General features: G+C 42.5%; 2 protein-coding genes across 2 annotated transcripts in view; both read right to left on the bottom strand.

Moving 5' to 3' along the window:
- Positions 1–22,682, bottom strand: part of POC1B (POC1 centriolar protein B) — a 132,610-nt gene that overhangs the window by 107,779 nt on the left and 2,149 nt on the right. Inside the window, exons 3-5 of the mRNA XM_075012076.1 lie at positions 11,576–11,747; positions 9,720–9,899; positions 7,193–7,300 (exon numbers count right to left, since the gene is read on the bottom strand). Of these exons, the coding sequence (XP_074868177.1) occupies positions 7,193–7,300; positions 9,720–9,899; positions 11,576–11,747 (460 nt within the window). The remainder of the gene's footprint in view (positions 1–7,192; positions 7,301–9,719; positions 9,900–11,575; positions 11,748–22,682) is intronic.
- On the bottom strand, positions 15,262–22,644 carry GALNT4 (polypeptide N-acetylgalactosaminyltransferase 4). The gene has a single exon (XM_075012063.1). The coding sequence runs from the start codon at positions 22,469–22,471 to the stop codon at positions 20,720–20,722; it is 1,752 nt and encodes a 583-aa protein (XP_074868164.1). The 5' UTR covers positions 22,472–22,644; the 3' UTR covers positions 15,262–20,719.

Below are 22,682 nucleotides of genomic sequence, written 5' to 3'. Positions count from 1 at the left end.
CACGAGCAGGTATTTGCACTACAGCAGCACTAAGCACGTCGTAGAACTTGTCTTTTACTTCTGGTGTGGCATACAGGGTTGGAGCATAAGCGCTGATCAGGTGGACAGGACCGGTGCAAGTTTGAAGCGTGATCCGAAGAAGTCTTTCTGATCCACCCATGACTAATTGCACCATTTGTAGAAGGGTGTTTCTGACAGCAAAGCCAACGCCATGCTCTCTGGGTTCTTCTTGGGCTTTACCCTGCCAGAAAAAGGTGTAGTCCTTTTCCTTTAGAGATCCCGAATCTGCGAGTCGCGTCTCTTGCAGTGCAGCGATATCAACTCTGAGCCTCTTCAGTTCCTCGTTGATGACAGCGGTCTTTCGGGTGTCACTGATGGCCTGAAGATCTTCAGTCAAGCCGGTCAGCATGGTCCGCACATTCCAGCAAGTAAGCTTGAATTGTTGATGTTTCTCATTTCTTGTTGATTTTCTTATTGGTTTGCCTGGTGCCCAAATTTTAGTCACTTGTCAGGTTCAGGAACCTTAAGCCTCACGCACCCAGCGAGGCAGGTGAACTGTGGCGGGACAGTACCCTATTGGCTGGGGGCTGCCCAGCTTGAGGTGGGCGGTGACTGTCCAGTGAGATGCGAGGATCTCTCCCACCGTCGAAGGCAACCCCTGGCACTCATTCTCTACGCCAAGGTGAGCAGCGAACACGGGGCAGCAGCTAACAGGGAAGGGAGTTTGCCTCCGGGCAAAGCATCCTAGAGGAGCTTGGGTGAGTGTGGGATTTGAGGGGCTGTGTGGTGAGCTGGTGGGTGAATGTCTGTCTGTCTGTCTGTCTGTGCAGCTATGTTACTTTGCAGAGAAGGGCAGTTTTGATCAGCTGCCTGGGTGGGTGCCTGAGCTTGTGCTGTGCAGAGAAGAGCAGTTTGCAAGGTGTGAATTGGGGGAGTTCCCTGCCAGGTGAGCCTTCAAGGGCTGAATAGACTAGAGGCAAGGCTTTGAGCCAGGCCTGACCAGCCAGCAGCTCTCTCTATAAGAAGGGAGCTCCCAGCGAACAGGGGGCAGCAGCCAACAGGGAAGGGAGTTTGCCTCTGGGAGTTAGCCGAGGGAGGAGCCCCGTGTTTGTTGTCCTTTTCAGGTATGGTGTTCCACCTGTGCCCTGCAAGGCAGCACTACCAGGAAAAGGAGTCTCCGAAGAAAAGAGCCTGAAGAGCTATGGGGGAAGGTGGACCTGGGGGCACTGAGAGCAGCTGGGGGGAGAGGGGCCAGTGCAGTGAGGAGGGCAGACATGGGAGCAGATGGGGGTAGTGGGTTGGGGATGGTCCTATGATGATGGTAGCTGGCGGGGGCGAGGGGGGGGGCGAAAGGTAGGGAGGAGGGTCCCGGGATATGAGGTCATTGCTCCACAGGGAGCTGTGGAGACAGGGAGGTATGAAGTAGTGGGATCCTTAACCACATTCTCCAGACCCCACTGCCTTGTGGGTTATCCTGGGAAGGAGAAAGGCAAAGGGAGTGAACCCTGACAGAAAATCCGGAGTGGAGTCCGAAGGTGGTTGGGTGTCAACTTCTGGCACTGTCCCGGCAACTCCTGCAGCTGAGCTGGTACCAGACGTGGAGGTGATCCTCTCCTTTGGACTATAATCAGTAAAGCCAAGAGGGGGACACAGGTGTCTGGGCAGCCCAGAGTCTCCATAATAAGTGCCCAGGCTCGCGCCCGGAGAGGTACTCCGGCATCGCTGAACAGCGTTGCGTCAACACGGGAGGCAAGAGATACCGCTTATAAGCTCTTGCTCGATTGGCATAGAGAATGAGGGCCAGGGGTTGCCTTCGACGGTGGGAGAGATCCTCCCATCTCACTGGACAGTCACCGCCCACCTCAAGCTGGGCAGCCCCCAACCAATAGGGTACTGTCCCGCCACAGTTCACCTGCCTCGCTGGGTGCGTGAGGCTTAAGGTTCCTGAACCTGACAAGTGACTGAAATTTGGGCACCAGGCAAACCAATAAGAAAATCAACAAGAAATGAGAAACATCAACAATTCAAGCTTACTTGCTGGAATGTGCGGACCATGCTGACCGGCTTGACTGAAGATCTTCAGGCCATCAGTGACACCCGAAAGACCGCTGTCATCAACGAGGAACTGAAGAGGCTCAGAGTTGATATCGCTGCACTGCAAGAGACGCGACTCGCAGATTCGGGATCTCTAAAGGAAAAGGACTACACCTTTTTCTGGCAGGGTAAAGCCCAAGAAGAACCCAGAGAGCATGGCGTTGGCTTTGCTGTCAGAAACACCCTTCTACAAATGGTGCAATTAGTCATGGGCGGATCAGAAAGATTTCTTCGGATCACGCTTCAAACTTGCACCGGTCCTGTCCACCTGATCAGCGCTTATGCTCCAACCCTGTATGCCACACCAGAAGTAAAAGACAAGTTCTACGACGTGCTTAGTGCTGCTGTAGTGCAAATACCTGCTCGTGAACAACTGTACATCTTGGGTGACTTCAATGCAAGATTTGGAGTTGATCGGGCCTCATGGCCTTCCTGCTTAGGACACTTCGGTGTGGGAAAAATGAATGACAATGGACAGCGTCTCCTTGAACTGTGCACGTACCACAATCTGTGCATCACAAACACATTCTTCCGAACGAAGCCACAGCACAGAGTGTCATGGAGACACCCACGCTCGAAGCACTGGCATCAACTAGATGTGGTCATCACTAGGCGTAATAACCTCAAAAACGTCCTTCTGACATGCAGCTATCATAGTGCTGACTGTGATACAGATCACTCGCTAGTTTGCTCCAAGCTCAAGCTGAGACCCAAGAAGCTGTATCGCTCTAAATGTGCTGGAAGGCCCCGCATTGACGCCAGAAAGACGGCAAACTCAGAGAAAGCTGAAAAGTTCAGAGAGAGCCTCCAGGAAAATCTGCTCAGCGGCCCTGGGGTCGTCGATGCGACATGCAAATGGCAACATCTGAGGGACACAGTTTACAACACAGCCTTGTCGGTGTTTGGAAGAAGAGCTAGAAACACGAACGACTGGTTCGAAGCTAACTCTGATGAGATGATTCCAGTCATTGAAAAGAAGTGCGCAGCACTCCTGGAGTACAAACGCTCACCGAGCCAGAGTACCCAGCAAGCGCTTAGAGAGGCCAGAAGAACAGTACAGCAGACAGCCAGGCGCTGTGCCAACAACCACTGGCTCCAGCTATGCAGCAGCATCCAGACCTGTGCTGACTTTGGTAATCTCAAAGGAATGTACGAGGGTATGAAGAAGGCATTAGGACCCACCCAGAACAAGATGGCACCTCTGAAATCCAAATCTGGTGAAGTCATCGCTGACAAAGCCAAACAGATGGAGCGCTGGGTTGAGCACTACTCCGAGCTGTGCTCACGCGAGAACGTTGTGGTTGACGCAGCCCTTGATGCCGTCGAGCTCCTACCAGTAATGGACGAACTGGATCAAGAACCGACTGTGGATGAACTGAAGAGAGCCATCGACAGCATTGCAGTAGGAAAGGCCCCTGGTCAGGATGGTATACCACCAGAGGTAATCAAATGTGTCGCGGACACACTCCTGGAACCCCTACATGAGCTACTGTGCCTGTGCTAGAAAGAGGGTGAGGTTCCACAGGATATGCGCGACGCTAACATTGTAACGTTGTATAAGAACAAAGGAGACAGAAGCGACTGCAACAACTACCGTGGAATCTCCCTCCTAAGCGTCACTGGTAAACTGTTCGCTCGCGTCATCCTTGGCAGACTCCAGAAGACAGCTGAGAGGGTGTAATCTGAATCACAGTGCGGATTCCGCGCACAGAGGTCTACCGTTGACATGGTCTTCTCTCTAAGGCAGCTGCAGGAGAAGTGCAGGGAGCAGAGAAAGCCACTCTACATAGCCTTCATTGACCTGACCAAGGCCTTTGACTTGGTCAGCAGGGATGGTCTGTTCAAACTGCTCCACAAGATAGGCTGTCCTCCATGGTTACTCAGGATGATCCAGTCGTTCCACGAAGACATGAGAGGAACCATCCAATATGACGGCGCATTATCGGATGCTTTCAGAATCAGGAGCGGCGTCAAACAAGGATGCGTGCTTGCTCCGACATTGTTCGGGATCTTCTTCGCACTCCTCCTGAAGCATGCCTTTGGATCTTCAACAGAGGGCATCTTGCTGCACACAAGATCTGATGGGAAACTGTTTAACCTTGCAAGGCTGAAAGCTAAGTCTAAGGTGCGAGAAGTCCTCATCAGAGACATGCTGTTCACAGACGATGCTGCTGTAGTGTCTCACACAGAAGACCAGCTTCAGAAACTGCTGGATCAGTTCTCCAAAGTGTGCAAGGACTTTGGGCTTACCATCAGCCTAAAGAAGACAGACGTACTCGGTCAGGATGTTGCTGAATCCCCATCAATCAGCATTGACAACTATACATTAGAGGTCATCCACGAGTTCGTTTACCTCGGGTCCACCATCACTGACACCCTGTCGATGGACACTGAGCTAAATAGGAGGATCGGAAAAGCAGCCACAACTCTGTCCAGATTCAGCAAGAGAGTGTGGAATAACAACAAGCTGTACACTCACACCAAAATGCAAGTCTACAGAGCCTACATCCTCAGCACCCTCCTTTATGGCAGCAAGACTTGGACCCTGTATGCCCGCCAGGAAAAGAGGCTGAACGTCTTCCACTTGCGCTGCCTCAGGCGCATCCTTGGAATCTCATGGAAGGACAGAGTGACCAACACCGCCGTCCTCGAGCAAGCTGGAATCCCAACCATGCACACCCTCCTCAGGCAGCGTCGACTCCGCTAGCTTGGCCACGTCCACTGGATGAATGATGGAAGGATTCCAAAAGACATCCTGTATGGTGAGCTAGCCTCTGGCAAAAGACCTCACGGACGCCCCTAGTTGCGTTACAAAGATGTCTGCAAGAGAGACCTCAGAGAGGTAGACATCGAGCTGGTCAACTGGGAAGAACTTGCAGGCGACCGCAGCAGATGGAGGCAGGGGTTACACAAGGGCCTTCAGAAGGGCGAGTTGAAGATCAGACAGCTAGCAGAGGAGAAGCGAGCGCACAGAAAGCACAATAAGGACTTGCCAGAAACCCACCACATCTGCAAGAGATGCAGCAAGGACTGTCACTCTTTTGTGGGTCTTTATAGTTGTGGGAGCACGAGCACCTGGTGGCCGGGCCTCACTCGCAAGGCAGAATGACCATATACTCCATCTTGGAACGCTATCATGCAACGGCGGGAAGGTCTGAAGTCAGGCCAGGAGAAAGAAATCAGAAAGTTGACAAGTAGTTGGAGAGTCCCCAAAGAGAACATCCTGACAAGCAGATAGTAAGCCCCCAAAGAGAACAGCTGGGGCTAGTAGCTGGAAGCCCCCCAAAGAGAACATCTTGGTTGTACAACATCAGAGGGTCCCAGGGGAGGTTCAGAAAAAGACCAAGGACAGAGGAAATCTTGTAACATGTTCTGACAGGCCGGGAGGATAGAAAGCCCAAATTAGGTAACAAACGCTTTAATTGGCCAGGTATCGAACCCCCAAGTAAGAAACAGTATAAAAGGTGATTTAGCAGGAATAAGGGGGTGGGCTCCTGGACACAAGGCGGAGGCTAGCAACTTCCAGTCCAGACAGCAGACCCCGGCCTGATCACCCGGACGTCACCACCACGAAAGGTCCCAACCAAGCCGTATCTCTGACTTGAAGGGCCGCTGTAACGTAGTTATTGGTGAGATGTGGGAGCATTGGATGTTATTGGTAAGTCACATGTAATTATATATAGTTATATGTAACCTAGTATTTAGCTTATGCCAAATAAATAACTCTCTCTCTCTCTCTATATATAACAAGTGTTAAGTAATTGTAGTTACGAATAAATGAATAAATCACTATTGGTAAATACCACTAGCTGGTCTAGCTGGGTCTGTATAGAGAATTATTGGGACTTAGAACAGCCACAGGGCATTGTGGTGTTCACAATCGGAGTGTTATTGTTCCTGGTACTCATAATACTGTGGAAACCTAGGTTTTAAAGTGAATACACTGAATCACATATTGCTGCTACACTATATCAGGCTGCTATAAAGGTGGGGTGGTTGGTCCTGGGCCACCCGACTCCCCCCGCTGTATCACACCCCACGTGCACCCACGGGACCCGGAGTAGGTCGGCACATCGTCAATAGTCACAATAGACGCTGTAAATGAAGTCCTCAATTGAAACTTTAAAGGGCGCGATCCATAGTCTATGCAGACTGAAGGATGCCTACTGGCTACAGAGTGCCGGGGTTCTCATACACTGTAAATTTTTGGGAAGTTCCCAAATTTGTCTAGGCATTGGCTTATTTTAATAATCTTCATATTTGTGAAAGAGTCTCCTATTGACATATTTGTACTGAGCATCTACTGCAAGAATAGAGACAAGGTCAAAAACAAAAGAAAGAATTTCCAAAAGCTCAGTGAAGTCTGACCATTGAGGAATCTGCTGAAGCTCTGGTTATATATTTGTTTACACTTATTTTTCAACATCTGAACATCATTGGTTCAAACAGCAGATGACCAGAACAAGCTTATTGGACTAACCAAAAATGGGAGAGGGAGTGCTTGAAGCCTTAAACCTGAAAAATTCACTAACATTTCATTCTAAAAAGCAGCTCCCAGGATCTCAATAGTAAAATCAAACACTTATTGCTATTATACATGCAGGAAGACTGAAATAGGGGCAGACTGCAAAGCTCAAAGTATTTTTTAAGTTAAAGGGTGAAGGGAGAAAACTCAGTGAAACTGCTAAAGAAGGCAGGACACATGGTAGCTTGCAGAATACTAACCCTCTTGTCAACTGATGAATGAGTATGAGGAGAAAAGTTAAGAATTCTTCACTAACATTAGCTAACCCAGACAGTAAGGTAAACATTGGGGGGAAATTCAAAGATTGAAGTAGTCAGAAGTCTAACACAGACATCTCTTCACGACATGTTTGATCGCCCTTCCTCAAGGCAGAAAAACAGCTGGGCATGTTTAGACAGCCAGTTGGCTTCTTAAAAAATAAAGTCATAAAGCTGCTGCATTTCTTTGGTTTCTGTCTGTTTTCAAATACTGTACAGAGAGGTTCACAAAATTTCACTTTAAGACAGCATGAAAGATTAACTTCATATTGTATTCATATTGTACTACCACACTTTTCTGTTGCATGGCACTTACCCTTCATAGTCTGTAAAGCTATCAATGCACACTTTATTTGTTGCATCCCAGATTTTAAGAGTTTTATCCTCACTGCAAGATGCTATTAATCTTCCATCAGGTGAAAATCTGTAAAGTATAAAACAAAGTTTCTATTTAAGAAATAGTATCAAATATTCAATAATATAGATAACTGAATAGAAAATAAATAGTAAAAGGCATTTTCTAGGACAAGTGTGTTACATTTAATGAAGGTATTTCTACACAGAAAAGTTATTTCGAAATAACTGCTGTTATTTTGAAATAATTTTGCTAGAATCTATAGAGCGCAACCACAATTTTAAAATTATTACAAAATAGCGATTGGCTTATTTCAAAATAAGTAAACCTCATTCCATGAGTAAGTGCCTATTTCATTCTATTTTGAAATAGGAACTGTGTAGATAGGGAACAATGTGTGGACACAATATTTTGAAATAGATTTTGTGTGTAGCAGTATTATTTTGAAATAAGCTATTCTGAATAGATCTTCCTTCCAGAATAGTTTATTTCAAAATAAGGCTGCTGTGTAGATATACCCTGAGAAACATCGTTTGTAAAACTAAGCAGAAAAGATTACCCCTTCCATTAGCATTAAAAAACCCTTTTGCACCCACAAAATCTTAAAAAAAAAATAAAAAAAATTAAAAACACCCATAAGAATGAATAGGGGCAGGGGAGTAGAATGACATGTAGGCTGAATCCAAGTATGAAAGTTCCAGCTTTAACGGAGAATTGTGCAGAAAAGTTATACGCAAATGGAAAAGAGGGCCAAACTCGAACTCTACATTTAAAATTTAAATTGAGACTATCTGTAACATGAATATTTTAAAGACATTAAACAAACATTGTCAAAATTCCTGAATGTGTAAGTCTAAACTAACAATGACCCATCTATAATTGCCTTAAACCAGTGATGGGCAACCTGTGGCCCGCAGGCCACATGCAACTCAATGGAATTCCATCTGTGGGCCATAGTCCTCCTGTCCGCCCCCCCTTCTGAATGTGACTCTTATGCAGGGGGGCACAAGAAACCCACACTTCCTACTACTCCCCATCCCTCCCAGCACTTTTGGTACACCGCAAATCTGCTGATTCACGCTCTGTCCCTGCTCCTCCCTCTCTCTCCCAGAGATGGAATGCCACAAATCAGCTACTACAGCCCAGATGAGATGAAGGAGGGCCACTCATGAAGAACACTCCTTATTCCTAGTTGCCCATTGATGCCTGAAACTGTCCCAGACTCGCTAATCTGATTTTTTTTTCTTCTTTTTAAAAGCAGTTTTTTTCAGGAACCAAGGTCAGACTTATTAGTTTAGTTTCTCCTGTAACCGTTTCTTCTCTTTTTTAAAAATATCTGTGCACTACTACAGGTCTATAATCCTCTAAGTTTTCAAATCTGATTACTTTATGGTTCTGTTCTTTGTTTCACCTTTTGAGTCCTCTAGTGCTCTACGATAAATTTCATAAGGTGCTGTTCATCAGAACATAGTCATATTTTCAGTACTGAATGTCAATACTCACGTGAATCAAATTATTGATGTACTTCAAAGGGACCAATTCACCCACTCATTATCCTTGTAAATTTGCTCTGTAATTAAGTAGTGAGCCAGCTCTATTTTTTTTGCTGTACTTAAAGAGACACACGAGGGAAACATGCTAAGTGTTTTTATTGGGCCAAATCCTGGTGGTGAATGAGACAAGTTTTTGAGCTGCACGGAGCAGTGTTTCTTCTTCTTCCTTTGAATATTTCTGTGCAGCTCCAAAGTTCAGCTGTTTCATGAACAGAAATTGATCTAATAAAAACATTACCTTCATCTATCTTGTCAGTCTCATAACCTGGGACCAACACAGTATCAAACACTGCAACCAAACTATATATTGAAAGACATTTTCCAGTGCCTTTTCCATTTCTGTAGGTCATAAATAACAACCTCCTTTGCGCTTAGACTTGTAACCATCCCCATGTTACTTTGATATCTGAAAAGTGTGGCAAGAAACAGGAATTTAAAGTAAATCCTATGACTTAACTTTTCCACACACATATGTTTCAAACTCAATCACACATACATATAAATAAAGCAGGGTAAAAATATGAGTTACTTTTTTTCTTCAAAAAAATCCCCATATCTATTATTCTCAGATACTCAAAGGTATTTAGGCATTGCTGAGCTTGACGTACAAAGCCTAACTGATTTAGGAGTATAGCTTTCATTTTTAACAGGGATCTAGGCACTTAGCCCAAATACCAGCAACAGGATTTTGTCTGCTAAATCAGTTGGGCATTATACACTGAGCTCAACAAGGCCTAAGTACCCTTACAAATCCAGGCCTATGCACTAAACTTGTATCATTTTAATAACAGGATACATTATTCACATTCACAGAAATTTCTGCATGCCTGTTCACCCTCTGGAAAATAGAATACCTTGCCTGAAATTCTAAATAAGGCACTTGGTGCATAACGCTTCTCCTTTACCGACCCACTACAAAAGAATACAACACTCACTTGGCACAGCGAACCCAGTGCGTGTGTTGGGCTAAGGAAAACAGAAGCCGCTGACGGTGCACACTCCATACTTTTATTGATTTGTCATTGGACGCTGTAACTAGGAACCGGCCATCATATGAGAAGTTCACACTACGAACAGGTGCAGTATGGGCTTTCAGGGCTGAAGATTCTCCATGACTGAAAATATACATTACAAGGTTATTATGTAAAACATTAAAGGACATAAAACTCAATAATAATTTAACTGATGCTGACTAAAGATCAAAATTAATCTATTCCTCCCTGAATACATGAAGTCTAAAGACCATAAGAATTACTTTTTGGTAGATTATGGTCTTTAGACAAAGCCCCACAGACATTTTGAAAACCTGGTTTTCTAACCTAGTAGAGGTCTATGTATTTAGACAACTATCACTACAAAATAGAATTACTTTGCCTTGCTGCTTAGTTCAGAAGATTTAATTATTGAAACAAAAATAAATTAATGTACTGTAGTAGTTTAACAAATGCTTAAGAGTGAAGGGAAACCCTAGCCACTTTGCTGTAAAATGTCTTTGAAATACTTTGTTCATAAAACACTACCATTTTTCTCTAAGGCCGCGTCTAAACAGCACTTCCCTTCCAGAAGGGGAATGCAAATAAGCACAATCAAAAATGCAAATGAAACGTGTATTTGCATATTTCACCTCATTTGCATATTCTTGAACAATCATGCTTCTGGAAGAGCTTTTCCAGAAGCAAAAACAGCCATGTAGATGGGGTACCTTTGGAAAAAACCCTGTTTCCAGAAGAATCCTTCTTCCTGAAATGAATATAGAAGATGGGTTCTTTCAGAAACAGGGGTTTTTATTTTCCCCCCAAAGGAACCCTGTCGACACGGCTCCTTTTGCTTCCAGGAAAGCCTCTTCCGAAAGCGTGGTCACATGACAATATGCAAATGAGGTGCAAGATATGAAAATCTGTGCTTCATTTGCATTTTCGATCTCACTCATTTGCATTCCCCTTCCAGAAGGGGAGAGCTGCGTAGACACGCCTTTAGGGTCAGTCAACACAACAGCATTACTCCTGAATAAGCTATTTCAGAAGAGAGATTCCAGAACAGCTTGCTCCGAAGCAGAGTAACTACACACAAAATGCATTTTGAAATAGCACTCTGCTATTTCGAAATACAGCATCTACACACAATAGAGCCTATTTCAAAATACAGCCATTGGACATACTATGACTTATTTTGAAATAAGTGCTGTATACACAGGGAATAGAGCCTATTTCAAAGCAGCTATGTGAAAATAGGCACTGTTCTTCATGCAATGAGGTTTGCCTATTTTGAAATAAGCAAGCCGCTATTTCAAAATTATTTCGAAATAGTGGTTGTATTGTGTAGAAGCTAGCAAAGTTATTTTGAAATAATGGCTTCTATTTCAAAATAACTATGTTGCATAGACGTACCCTAAAGGAACAGATAAATTTTGGTTGAATGAATAAAACTCGTTGTTTTGTCCTGGTTTTCTTCATTGGCTGCCCCTAAATTGTAAACTGTTGCACAGGATTTTAGTCATACAACTCCCATTTAAATAAATGCACCTGTTGAGTTTACAAGCATAGATTTAAGCCTTCCTCCATCTCCCACACACTCATCCCTGCCTATCTTCAGCTAAGCCTCCTAATTTCTGTACTCCTACAGAACTGCAGATCAAACAAGAGAATGAAGACTATTGCCTCCAGTGGTTCCCAGACTCTCATGATCCCTCAGGTCTACCTGATGTATGAAGCGGGTAATCTACAGACCTGAAGCTTCTCTGATATTAATATTGAAGTATCAGAAAACATAGCCACACTTCAGTTACACTCACATACAGGGAATCCATAGTCTGACAGTCCGATCTTGAGAAGCAGATGCCACGAGGTGCCCATCTGGTGAAAACTGTACACTGGTTACAGCTTCCACATGACCCACAAATCTGAAAGCTCTGGACTGTGGCTTCATACTCCATATCATAAGAAACCTATCCGCAGAACATGAGGCTGGCAAGAAATAATTTGAAAGCTATTTTATGTTAAAAGCAAGCAGTTAGATCATTTGTAATAATAAATCTTTAATCATTACTCAAATTAAAATTACATGTACTATAGATACAGACACAGTACCAAACATTCAACTATCATTAACAACCTGTTAATTTCTCATATGAAAATCAAATGACACAAAATGCCTACAAAATGACTGCAGATTTTGCCAATGTCACCGAATTTACTCTATTCACTATTTTGAGGAACAGATTTGGTCCAGTGGCCTGGAAGCCAGGAACTCCTAAAAACAAATTTTGAGACTAACATTGGCTCACTGTGACTTCAGACAAGTCACCACTAATTTTTCTCAGCTGTAAAACAAGAATATTAATTTTGAGGTTATTGATCAAATAGGTTTGCAAAGCATTTTGAAGATGAAAATATTGCAAATATTCCAATAACAACAGACTTGACAATGCTGAACAAAATTTTAAACATCTGGAGACAGGGTACCAAATACTACCCTTTCTATTTTCAGCTCCTTAAAGGCACAGTGGGGACATGAGCCAAACTTTCACAGATGGGTGCCTAAAAGTGAGGTTCTACTGTGGGATTTTCAAAAGGCACAGTTGGCCTAACTCTACGGAGATAAGCCTGTGCCGAATCTCTACTTGAAAATTCAACCCCATATATCTGTTGGGGTCACCGAAATTGGAACACAGATTCTGGAAACAGAGTGTTTGTTAAATAACAGCAAGCTCCAGAACATATTTTTGTGTAGATCAGTTGTACTGATCACTTTCCCAGATAATCGGGCCAACAAATGTTGGCCATGTGTTCTATGTTCACAAGTGAGTGAACTATAAGCACGCCACAATTGGGGTTGACTGTATTTATTAGAATAAGGTTCCGACGAAACCACATTAGCACATGACCAGTTTTGTTCTTATTGGAACTCATCAGATGTGCTAACGTGGTTTCATTGGAACCTTATTCTAATAAATATAGTCAACCCCAATTGGGGCGTGCTTACATTTCACTCACTTGTGAACGTAGCACACGTGGCCAATAGTTGTTGGTCCAATTATCTGGGAAAGAGATCAATCCAACTGATCTACATATATACTCCTTTCCCACATCAGACGCTGTGAACCCATGGAGATATGGTATCATCCTTGACTATGATGAAGGTGTCCCGGGTTTGAATCATGCATCATGAATCATGACCAGTTGGGTAAATAGGGGAAACTGGTGAGGAAGGACACAGTGATGGCACTGGCCACCTGACCAGCAGCCCCCACACTCCGCCCCATATCCAGGGCTGCGAGAAATGCCCCTCTGCCCCGGCCCTGCCCAGCCTCTTCTCCCCAGCGACACCCCTTGGGGGAATTAGTGGAGATGTGGCACCAGCATCAGGGATCGCTCCCCCTGCACCCATTTACCAACAGTAGTGGAGACTGGGGAACTAAAATGGCACAGCCACAGCCCACTCTGCTCCCCAGCTGCGTCACACCACTACCCATCAGCGGGCATGGGAGACAGTCCTACACACACCCCAGCAAAATGCCAGAAGCAGGAGGAGCTCCACTGCCTCCCGCCCCCCACCCCTGCTGGTGAGTGTGGGAGGGGGCACAACACCTGCTGCAAGCACCAGGCCTCCACACTCATCCTCCAGGCCACCCAGAGGTTCTGACTCATTGCCCGTTCCACCCACAGGCCTCCTCAGCCCCAGCTCATTCATCAGCCCACCTGTAAAGTTCTAGGTCAGTGCTTGCCAACAGTGAAAATGGGGAAAGAATGGGAATGACTGGTGTGCAAAAACTAGGGTGTGCATGCTAAGAAAGGAGAAAGACAGAAAGGAAAGAAGTAACAATGAATTCCTTCCTCAGTGCAAGTGGGAAGAAAGGAGGAGGGAGAATAGGTTCTCCGTTACAGTTGCAGAAGATGTGAAGAAATTAATACTTTTCTCCCCGACATGCACCAACAAGGGCAGTTGTTAGGGAAGCAAGAGAGGACAGGGAGAGCTATAAATTTAAGGTGACATGTATAGCACAAGGCAAGACTACTACATAAGATGATGGACCTCTGCATAGAGTCTACACAGTCCTCTCCATAAATCTAGTCCCTGCTTAGCTTTCTCTCTGGCTTCTGGGGAATTCTCTGATTAAAAATCTCTTTCCTGGACCTTCCAGTTAGAGGATGTGTGGTTTATTGGATTGTGATACATTCTTTTCTAACTCCAAAAGTTGATTATTTAGAGTAAACCCCTCCTAATAATATTTTGAATCTTTTTTTTTCTCCTCAAGAAGAAGAGAGAATTTGAGTTCACCACCCTTGAAATACAGTCCAACACTTCCTAAATTAAATATACTCCACAGACCTTCCTTTACCCATGGAGCATGAACAGACATATTACACAGCACTGGCTCACTTCTTTGATTTCACCCTTTAACATACAGGTTGAACCACACTAATCTGGCACACTCTCATCTGGCAACATCCATAATCTGGCATGATTTTAAGTAGCCAGACTACCACTTATAATGGGTGTTGCAAAGTTTTCCATGGTCCCATAAGGTTTGTTTATAGCTATGTTTCCTAAATTTTTTGAGACCATGGAACACCAAACAATAGTATTTTGTATGCAGAACACCTATGGAAATTTTCTTTTTAAAAATAAAAAAACAGCAACATACACTGCAAAAAACAAAACAAAATAATTTAATCAGGTATTAGAACAATGAAGAAATAATATTGTACCTGGTTTTAACAGAAAATATGTACCACTAGTACATGATATCAAAAAAGGTCAGATGATCATGGCACACCTGTGGGTTGTTCATGAACATCAGTGTTCAGTGTTTCCTAAATTATATGTTTGGTGGGTTTACAACCAACACTCTTGACTCTCAGTGTTTTGTGCTGTCACTTAGCTCTAATTTAACCCTAAATGTTCTGTAAGAACCCTGTAAGCAGTGGAAGTCTTGATTATGCTGCTAGACAATATTAACCTCCTGGGATCTGGCAAATTCTCTCATTGAACACCAGTCAGGTCCCAAGGGTGATGAACTAGAGAGGTTCAACCTGCATTTTAAGTCGCATTCTAATTCCTTCCTTTTACTGATTTACTCATTTTTAATAGCCATGAATAAGTATCTCCATCTCTGCCTAACTGAAAAGAGAGGCAGAGAGAGACACAAGCACAATGACAACAAAAGGAAGCTCTCTTTCCCTCCTTAACAAAGATCCCAATCCTGGAAAGACAAATGAGTCCCATTAATGTCAAGGGGATCCTAAGAGTTTGAATAGTTCTGCTTTCAGGCATTGGAACTAACTATGTGCATCTCTGACGTAAGATTTCATACACTTCTAAATCTCTGCAGTACCTTAGAACAATACAAGATATTTCAGCATATCTCTCCTTATTTGTCTTTTGTGAACACAGCATGGTGGAAAAATTATAAATACATCTATGTTTAATGAAGTTCACAGCAACAACCTCTTTTCAACAGTGGAGCTTAAACTTTATTAGCACTCTTCATATGTAGCAAAATGTACTTTACAACTTATTAATAATTTCCTTTAAATTAATTCTCTATTATAGTTTACGGGACTTTGTGATCTTTACAAGGATGGTTCCCTGAGTTACCCAATCAAAGTAGTTCAGAGAATTTTTACAAAATTGTTTCTCTTTTAGGATCATGTTTTCTTTTTCCTTGAGATAGTATAACTTGCATTAACTCCTACAAAATTGAAATAAAATGTTAAAATACCATCGAAACATTGTGCTTCTGGGGAATTAGTCTGTACACTGAAATACAATGCAGCAACTGATTAAGCAATCAATTTCAAAATCTTGAAGATAAGGTAATAAGAATCAGTATGAATTTTCAAGAACAAAACATATCAAACCAACCAGACAGCTTTCTTTGACAGATTAATAATACTCATGGATAGAGGAGAAGAGGTAGATGTGGTATATCTTTAGTAAGTCTTCTGATACTGCCTCACACGACCTTCTCATATACAAACTAGGGAATATAATGCAGCTGGAGCTACTGCTGCATAAGGTGGATGCATAACCATTGCGCTAGAGTAGTTCTCAATGGTTCACAGTCATGCTGGAAAGGCATAATAAGTTATATTAAAACCTGATACAACGTTACTTCTTCATTGGCATGATACCTGATTAAACTACTTCATTTTGTTTTGCTGTATGTTTTTGTTTTGGTCTGACAACCGCAGGGCTTCTTTGAAGAAAGTTTTCATAGGTATTTCAGACAAAAAATTATTGTTTGTTGTTCCATGGTCTCAAAATGTTAAAGAAATGCTGGTCTAAATAATACTTAGTCCTGCCATGAGTACAGGGGACTGGATTAAATGACCTCTCAAGGTCCCTTCCAATCGTATGATTCTATGGCATCCTAATTGTTACAAAATGTATTCCTGGACACTGGAAAATTTACTGTGATTCAATGCTGTATGGCCTTTATATACGTATGATACATCGCCATACAACATCCTTTAAACACAGTAGATTGTCCATAGATTAGTTTTGTAAAACACTTTATAACGTGAGCAGGTCTGGAGCATACACTCCTCAAGGAGATATGGGAACACGTGTGAACATGATTCTAATTAAAGTACCCGCCTACTCTACACCAATAATGATGTTGTAACAGGGCAGAAACTTGACTGTGCATAACGTCATGTTTTAAGGTCATTTAGTCTTATCTGTGGACAAAAGCAACATTACAACCACAGTTTTACTTAAGTATCTAAAGAGACAGTCAACAGTAATAGAAATTAACTACAGATTTTTCTTTGCACATTTTGCTTTTCTGCATATGAATCACAAGACTTGCACACCCAACAAAGGAATGTAGTCTATGCAAAGACCAGGCTTATACATTTCGTTGCTGCAATATTTATTACTAAAAAGGAACTCAGTTAAGGATACCTCCTTGGCAGTAAATAAAGGCATTTGGACCTTCTTCTGGAAGTATACAGGTTTCCTCCACCTTCAATACTGCCAAATTTAGAATCAAAATAAACTGGCCATATTGAGCACATGTTTACTCAAGGACTTCCACCTTGTAGTACACCCACTGTATTCCAAGTCCCCAGAACACCACAGCAGTCTCATAGGGCCCCGTCAAATTCACAGCTGTGAAAAACACATTTATGAAATCTGGTCTTTTGTGTAACTGTATCATACACAATACAGATGCCAAAGGGGAACCAGTGTTTCTCCAATTGAGTGTGCTGACCCGAAAAGTGTTGCTGGGGGTTGCAAGAGTATCGTAGCGGTGTTGCAATACTGCCACTTTTACTTCTGTACTACCATCAGAGGTGCGTGGCCCAGAAGCAGTAGCTGCTGGCCAAGTGTCCAGCTGCAAAGGCAGCAGCACCAAAGTAACAATACCATACCATGTCTTCCTCCTTCACGGCTGCTGGTGGCAGGGCTGCTTTCAGAGATAGGTGGCTGGACAGTGGCAGCTGCTAACTGGGTACCAAGCTCTGAAGACAGCACCACCACCATCCACAACACCGAAATAAGAGCGGCCAAACTGCGACTTCCTTACAATAGACTTATAGTCCCCCTTCACAGTCTCATTTTGGGTCAGGAACTCTACACGTATAACACCATGAAATTTCAGATTTAAATATATGACATTATGAAAAGAATAATTTTTAAAATTCTATCATGGTGAAATTAACATTGGACCGTGAATTTAGTAGGATTTAACAAAATTTAGTAGGAGTGAACTACAGCTTTGACCTTTTTGTAGTACAGTTAGTTAAAACATATGATTTGGTCCCATCTACTTAATGTTCAACTATATCAGGAGGCTGCCTTGTTGTGACACAGTAAAAAGAATTACTGTGTAGGTGGACTTAAGTATTCAAATCAAATGAGGACATTAACACAACTACACCTCTATTAAATATTCTCTCATTATTACAATGGCGGAATTGCTCTTACAGCAGTATTCAAAGAGTTTCTATTTAATTAAAATAAATTTCTGCTAAAGGAATTGAGAAGTTGCTTGAATTCAGAATCTTCACTGGGTTTTGAGAGATAGAGGTTTAATATTATTAAACTTTAGCATGCCAAACTGTTAGAGTTAATTCTAAATTTAGTAGAAAGTAATGTAAGCAGCAAAGCTCAAAAACAAAACAAAAGCCAGAAAACTAATCAACATTCAAATTGTCAATTTTATTGCGGTTTTTAAAAAATTACATTGAATCAGTGTTAAATTTAGATCGTTTACTTTAAAGAAATTTAAAATCAGTAGTGTAAAGTCTACATACAGCAGGTATTTCCCCAAAACTATGACAGAATTATATTTATATAGAATACCTTTGTTTCCCAGAATATCAGACTTTCCAGAAATCTGTACACAGAATTAAGAGATTACAGTAGCAATGCTTCACTTATGGCTGAGATTGCTATTTCCAACTTCCTATTATCAGACAATTCTAGTATTGTAAAAATTGTGCCTACTGGGCAGAAGTGTTACATCCTTCCTCTTATTTTTCTGTTTAAAAAAATGTGAAATATGAGATAAGAAAATTCTCTTAAAATTGTGTTATAAGTGCACTGAAAAAAGTGTGATATTTAAGAAAGTTGTTCATTCTTATTTTCTGCTCACATAGCTTAATTTCTTTTTAAACTTCCAATTCTTAAAATAGTCCTCCAAGAGGAACACGTGCTACGTTTTAAAAAATAATAAATGTTAGAATTGAATAAGATTGCATAGCGTGCATACACAGTAGTTCTCTTCCCTCAATACAACAAGAATGCTTGACATACAAAGCAGTTGCCTATGCAAGCATGAATCGATTTGGAAGTGCACATGCTAGAACACATGTATTTATGATAAGGCTTTCACAAATGCATGTGACCATATAAAACTTGCTCTTTCAGCATGTCAAGGGCTGTATCTCTCAAAGCAGTGCCAATGGATCCAGACTCAGAATTCAGAGGTATTCCTTGATACCTCAGTACCAAGGAGTCCCTTGTTGATCAATATAATGTCACAATTCCCTTATTCTGTATCAATTTATACAAATCAGATTTCAAATTAGTCATTTTAAAATAAATTACAGAGACTTTCAGACACCAATGTTGACAATCATTGTTAGTACAGCTCTGCACTATGCCCCTAACTCAGAATCATCTTCACCCAGTCCCTCTTCCAGTCCAGTCCCAGAGACACTTTCCCCAACTCGTTGGCCACTTATTTCCCTTCTTTCATCCAATCACAAATCCTTAGAAACATCTCTGAAAGGAAAAACCTTTTCCTTCTTGCCTCACTCATTCTAGGAAGTCCTTCAGCCTTTTCCTATTTGTTCTCCCCCACAAGAGACATCACCTTTTCTTCTGGTTAGCACTGGCTATGATGGACCTACGCCACCTACTACGTATCGTTAGGAAGCACTGAAAATCCGGGGAAGGTCTATGTCCATAGTTCTCTATCCAAAGGTAAGAGCTGTCAGTCCAAGATAAGATTTGGTAGCTGGCAGCTAGCAGCACAAGATGAATACAAAACCAAAAACGGGAGTTGTCAAAGCTTATGCCAATGCCCTAAAAATCATGTTGAGCCCGCAACACAGTTGATATACCGTTGTGCTCTTTCTAGAATATGCTATCCAATGATCACACACCTAAGAAACTTAATGGACAGGATGGTCAAACCTTAAGCCATACATTTAAATAAAGACCTTAATGCAGCAGTTCCCAACATGCAGCCTAATGATTGCTTGTGGAGCAATCAGCATGCAGCTGTAGCCCACGTCACATCTTCAGGGTCTCACGGACTGTATACATATTGTGTGAATGTGATGCATATAACACACAGAGCTGCATATGCCACCCACAATTGCAAGTTGAGAACAAGTGCCTCAATATCATTAAGGAGAGTCCCTCACCAGCACCTCTTTCCTTCACCACCTAACATACTGGTATTTAAAATACTACATAGTCTTTAAAAAATAGGAAAATCAAGAAAGAACACGAAAGACTATGTAAACGTAACAGTAGCATTGAGAATATAAACAAATGTCCAGAAATCCAGTACAATCTAATGTTTGGAGAACTCAAGATGAGCACACTAGTGCTGTGAATTCAAAGATGAGAAAGATTCTCTCTCACACTCAAGACAAATGCCATCAGTTTGTTACCCATTATTGTGGGCTCTTTCCCCCGACCCCCAACCTGTATCTGGCCAACATTTTCATACTACTGGTTCATCTTCCTAGTACCACTACTGCTAGCATTAGAGTTCTTCAATACACCCCAATGTGCATTAGGAACTAAGGCAAGACAGAAGAGGTGTTTGCATGGAAAGAGGCATATGATTAGGGAATGAAGTAGGGGCAGTCCTAGCATGTCTTCCAAGTAGTTAAAAAGTTTGAAACTTTCCTTCTTTCCAAAATAATGACCTCTTCAAAACACTTAGGAGTTGGCAGATCCCCAAACAACACCTGAGTGATTACACAACACGTTAATGTTCTACTTCCCCACATCAGTGTTAAGTTACTCATGTACTACTGTATTATTTGTTCTGTGAATTTAAATCAGGATACATATCTGCAATATAGCTAAGTAAATATTGCCATGAGAACCTTAACTTCTGAAGATTTTTTTAAATTCTTAACTTTAGTATTAAAGTAACAGGATTTTCATTCACCCAATGTAAGAGCTCTTCAGGTCTAAAAACAGGTTGTGCTTTTCCTAAAGCTAAGATATAAACCAAAATGTGAGCAATAATTAATCAAAACTTTAGAAAAATATAAACCTTAAATCCACACAAAAAGGCACTTTTAAATATTAGTTCCCAATATTTGCCAACCCATTTTTGTACACTTCAGTATAGTAGATAGTGGACTGTCAGAGGACACCCCTGTATAATAAAGCACAGCCAGCCAGCCACTAGTTCAATTTCTCTGAAGTTCTTCAAGAAATGTCTTCAGTGGCCATTCTATTTCTCAAACTTCCAAATTTGATTTTTATCTGCAGCATTACAAGTCCTCATTTGCACATCAGGCTGACCTTCAGAAGTACGATAAGCACTAAGGCACTTTCCTGAATGAGGATGATAAATAGTCCCATCCTCTTTAAAATGCCATATGATATTTTCTGGGACAGAGGATCTATCTTTTGCGCAGTTCCTCATGCCAACAAAATCCTTTTGTTCAGGCACTTCAGCACATAATTCAGTCACAGAGTTAAACCTAATTTCTTTATTTGATGTATATTCAAAGAACTGATTGCCTCCTTGACCATGACATCCAAAGAGAGACACGTGAGTCCCAGTAGGATTATGCTCAGGAGAATTGTAGTCTAGACATTCTGATGATATTCCCATGCTGTGGATAGCTCCATGCCAGCCTGGACGATCTTCTGGTACATGTAAATTGGAAAATATATTTTTCAAATACCAGTCAAAATTCTTACATTTCAAACGCTCTCTCAGTAGCTTTCTTTCAGAAATATCTCCAAAATTCTCTTTTCTTGCGGGAGGATTCCTGTTGTAAAAATGTTCTTTATACTCATCCATCCACACTTCAGCAGCACGTGCAGTGTTCTGAAGGAAATTTGGCCTTGCATATGGAGCCCGCTTTGGAAACACATGACCTACATGAGAACAAGGATGGATCTCCAATGTACCACCACATTGCCACACCCTAAATGATAATTCCAAATTCTCCCCACCCCAGACATCCATCCCTGTGTCATATGTTCCAAGATACTCAAAGTACTTTTTACTAACTGCAAATAGCCCACCAGCCATAGTTGGGGATCTAATTGGGTCAGTTTTAGATTTCCACCTTTGGCGTTCATGATCAGACACAGAATGCCACTGAAATGTCAATCGCCAGTCAAATCCTCCGATCATGGGCTCCCCTGTCTGCATATAGAATTCAAATGTATTCCAATCAATGGTATCAATAACAGGACAAATGATCACAGTCTCATTCTCAGCAATCCTCTCTAAAAGTGGTTCAAGCCAACCAGAGTTACATTCACAATGACAGTCTAGGAATGTGAGAACATCACCAGTAGCAAACGTTGCACCAATTAAGCGGGCACGAACCAGTCCTTCTCGTTTGCTGGTTCTGATCAGACGAACTCTTTTCAGGTTACTAATATACTTTTCAAGTTCAGCCTTCAGATATATTTTGTCACTCAAGTCATCCACTAGTATAATTTCTTTCAGAAGTACTGCAGGAGATGTTTCAAGAACGCTGTGGATCGTCCGCAATAAGGTTGACCAAGCTTCGTTATAGAAAGCTATTATAACAGATGTAGTTGGAAGTTTTCTGTAGTTGTAAGATTTGGCTTTACATTCAGACATTCGATTGTCTTGTATGTGACGATGCAGAGATATTTTGTCACTCAAATAAATATTAATTGCGTATTTTTCAATCAACTCTTCTTCCAGTTTCTTTTCCTCAGGAGTCAACTGTAGTCGAGTGGCCTTACCCCATTCTCCAGGTGCATAAGAATCAGGAGGGGCTTTTTCATAAACTGGCCGAGCCAAATCCTCTGCTTTTTCTGGTCCAGCAGAAAAGCGCCTCTCCCATCTTCCATTGGTGATGCTGTCTCCAGCAGAGGAGGCATGGAAGGTAGAAACCGACAGCTCCACTAGAAAGTAGGCAACCATCAAGAGGCCGAGCAACAGGCAGCTTCTGCCAACCCACGACCATCTTCTGGCCAGACGGATCCTCATTGCAAGGGATCGGACCGGCCGAGGGCAGGCGGGAGAAGTGTAAGTCGTGGCAGCGCTCTGCCCCTTCCTGAGCTGCCGGGCAGCAGTTCCGGGCTCAGGCTGCAGTGGCGGGTGGCAGCAAGCGCTCTTCTTCCCGGATGCAAGGTCTGGAGGGGGAATGCGGAGCGGCAAACCCCAACGCAGCCACCTCCCGCCCCACGTCCGCCGCTCC

This window comes from Carettochelys insculpta, chromosome 1 (assembly GCF_033958435.1).
Source record: "Carettochelys insculpta isolate YL-2023 chromosome 1, ASM3395843v1, whole genome shotgun sequence".
NCBI classification, from domain to species: domain Eukaryota; kingdom Metazoa; phylum Chordata; order Testudines; family Carettochelyidae; genus Carettochelys; species Carettochelys insculpta.
Note: the sequence above shows the minus strand (reverse complement) of the source record. Positions and strands in the feature narration are given on the sequence as shown.

Coding starts and splice junctions, on each gene's coding strand:
- GALNT4 (XM_075012063.1), bottom strand. CDS start 22,471: ATGAGGATCCGTCTGGCCAGAAGATGGTCGTGGGTTGGCAGAAGCTGC.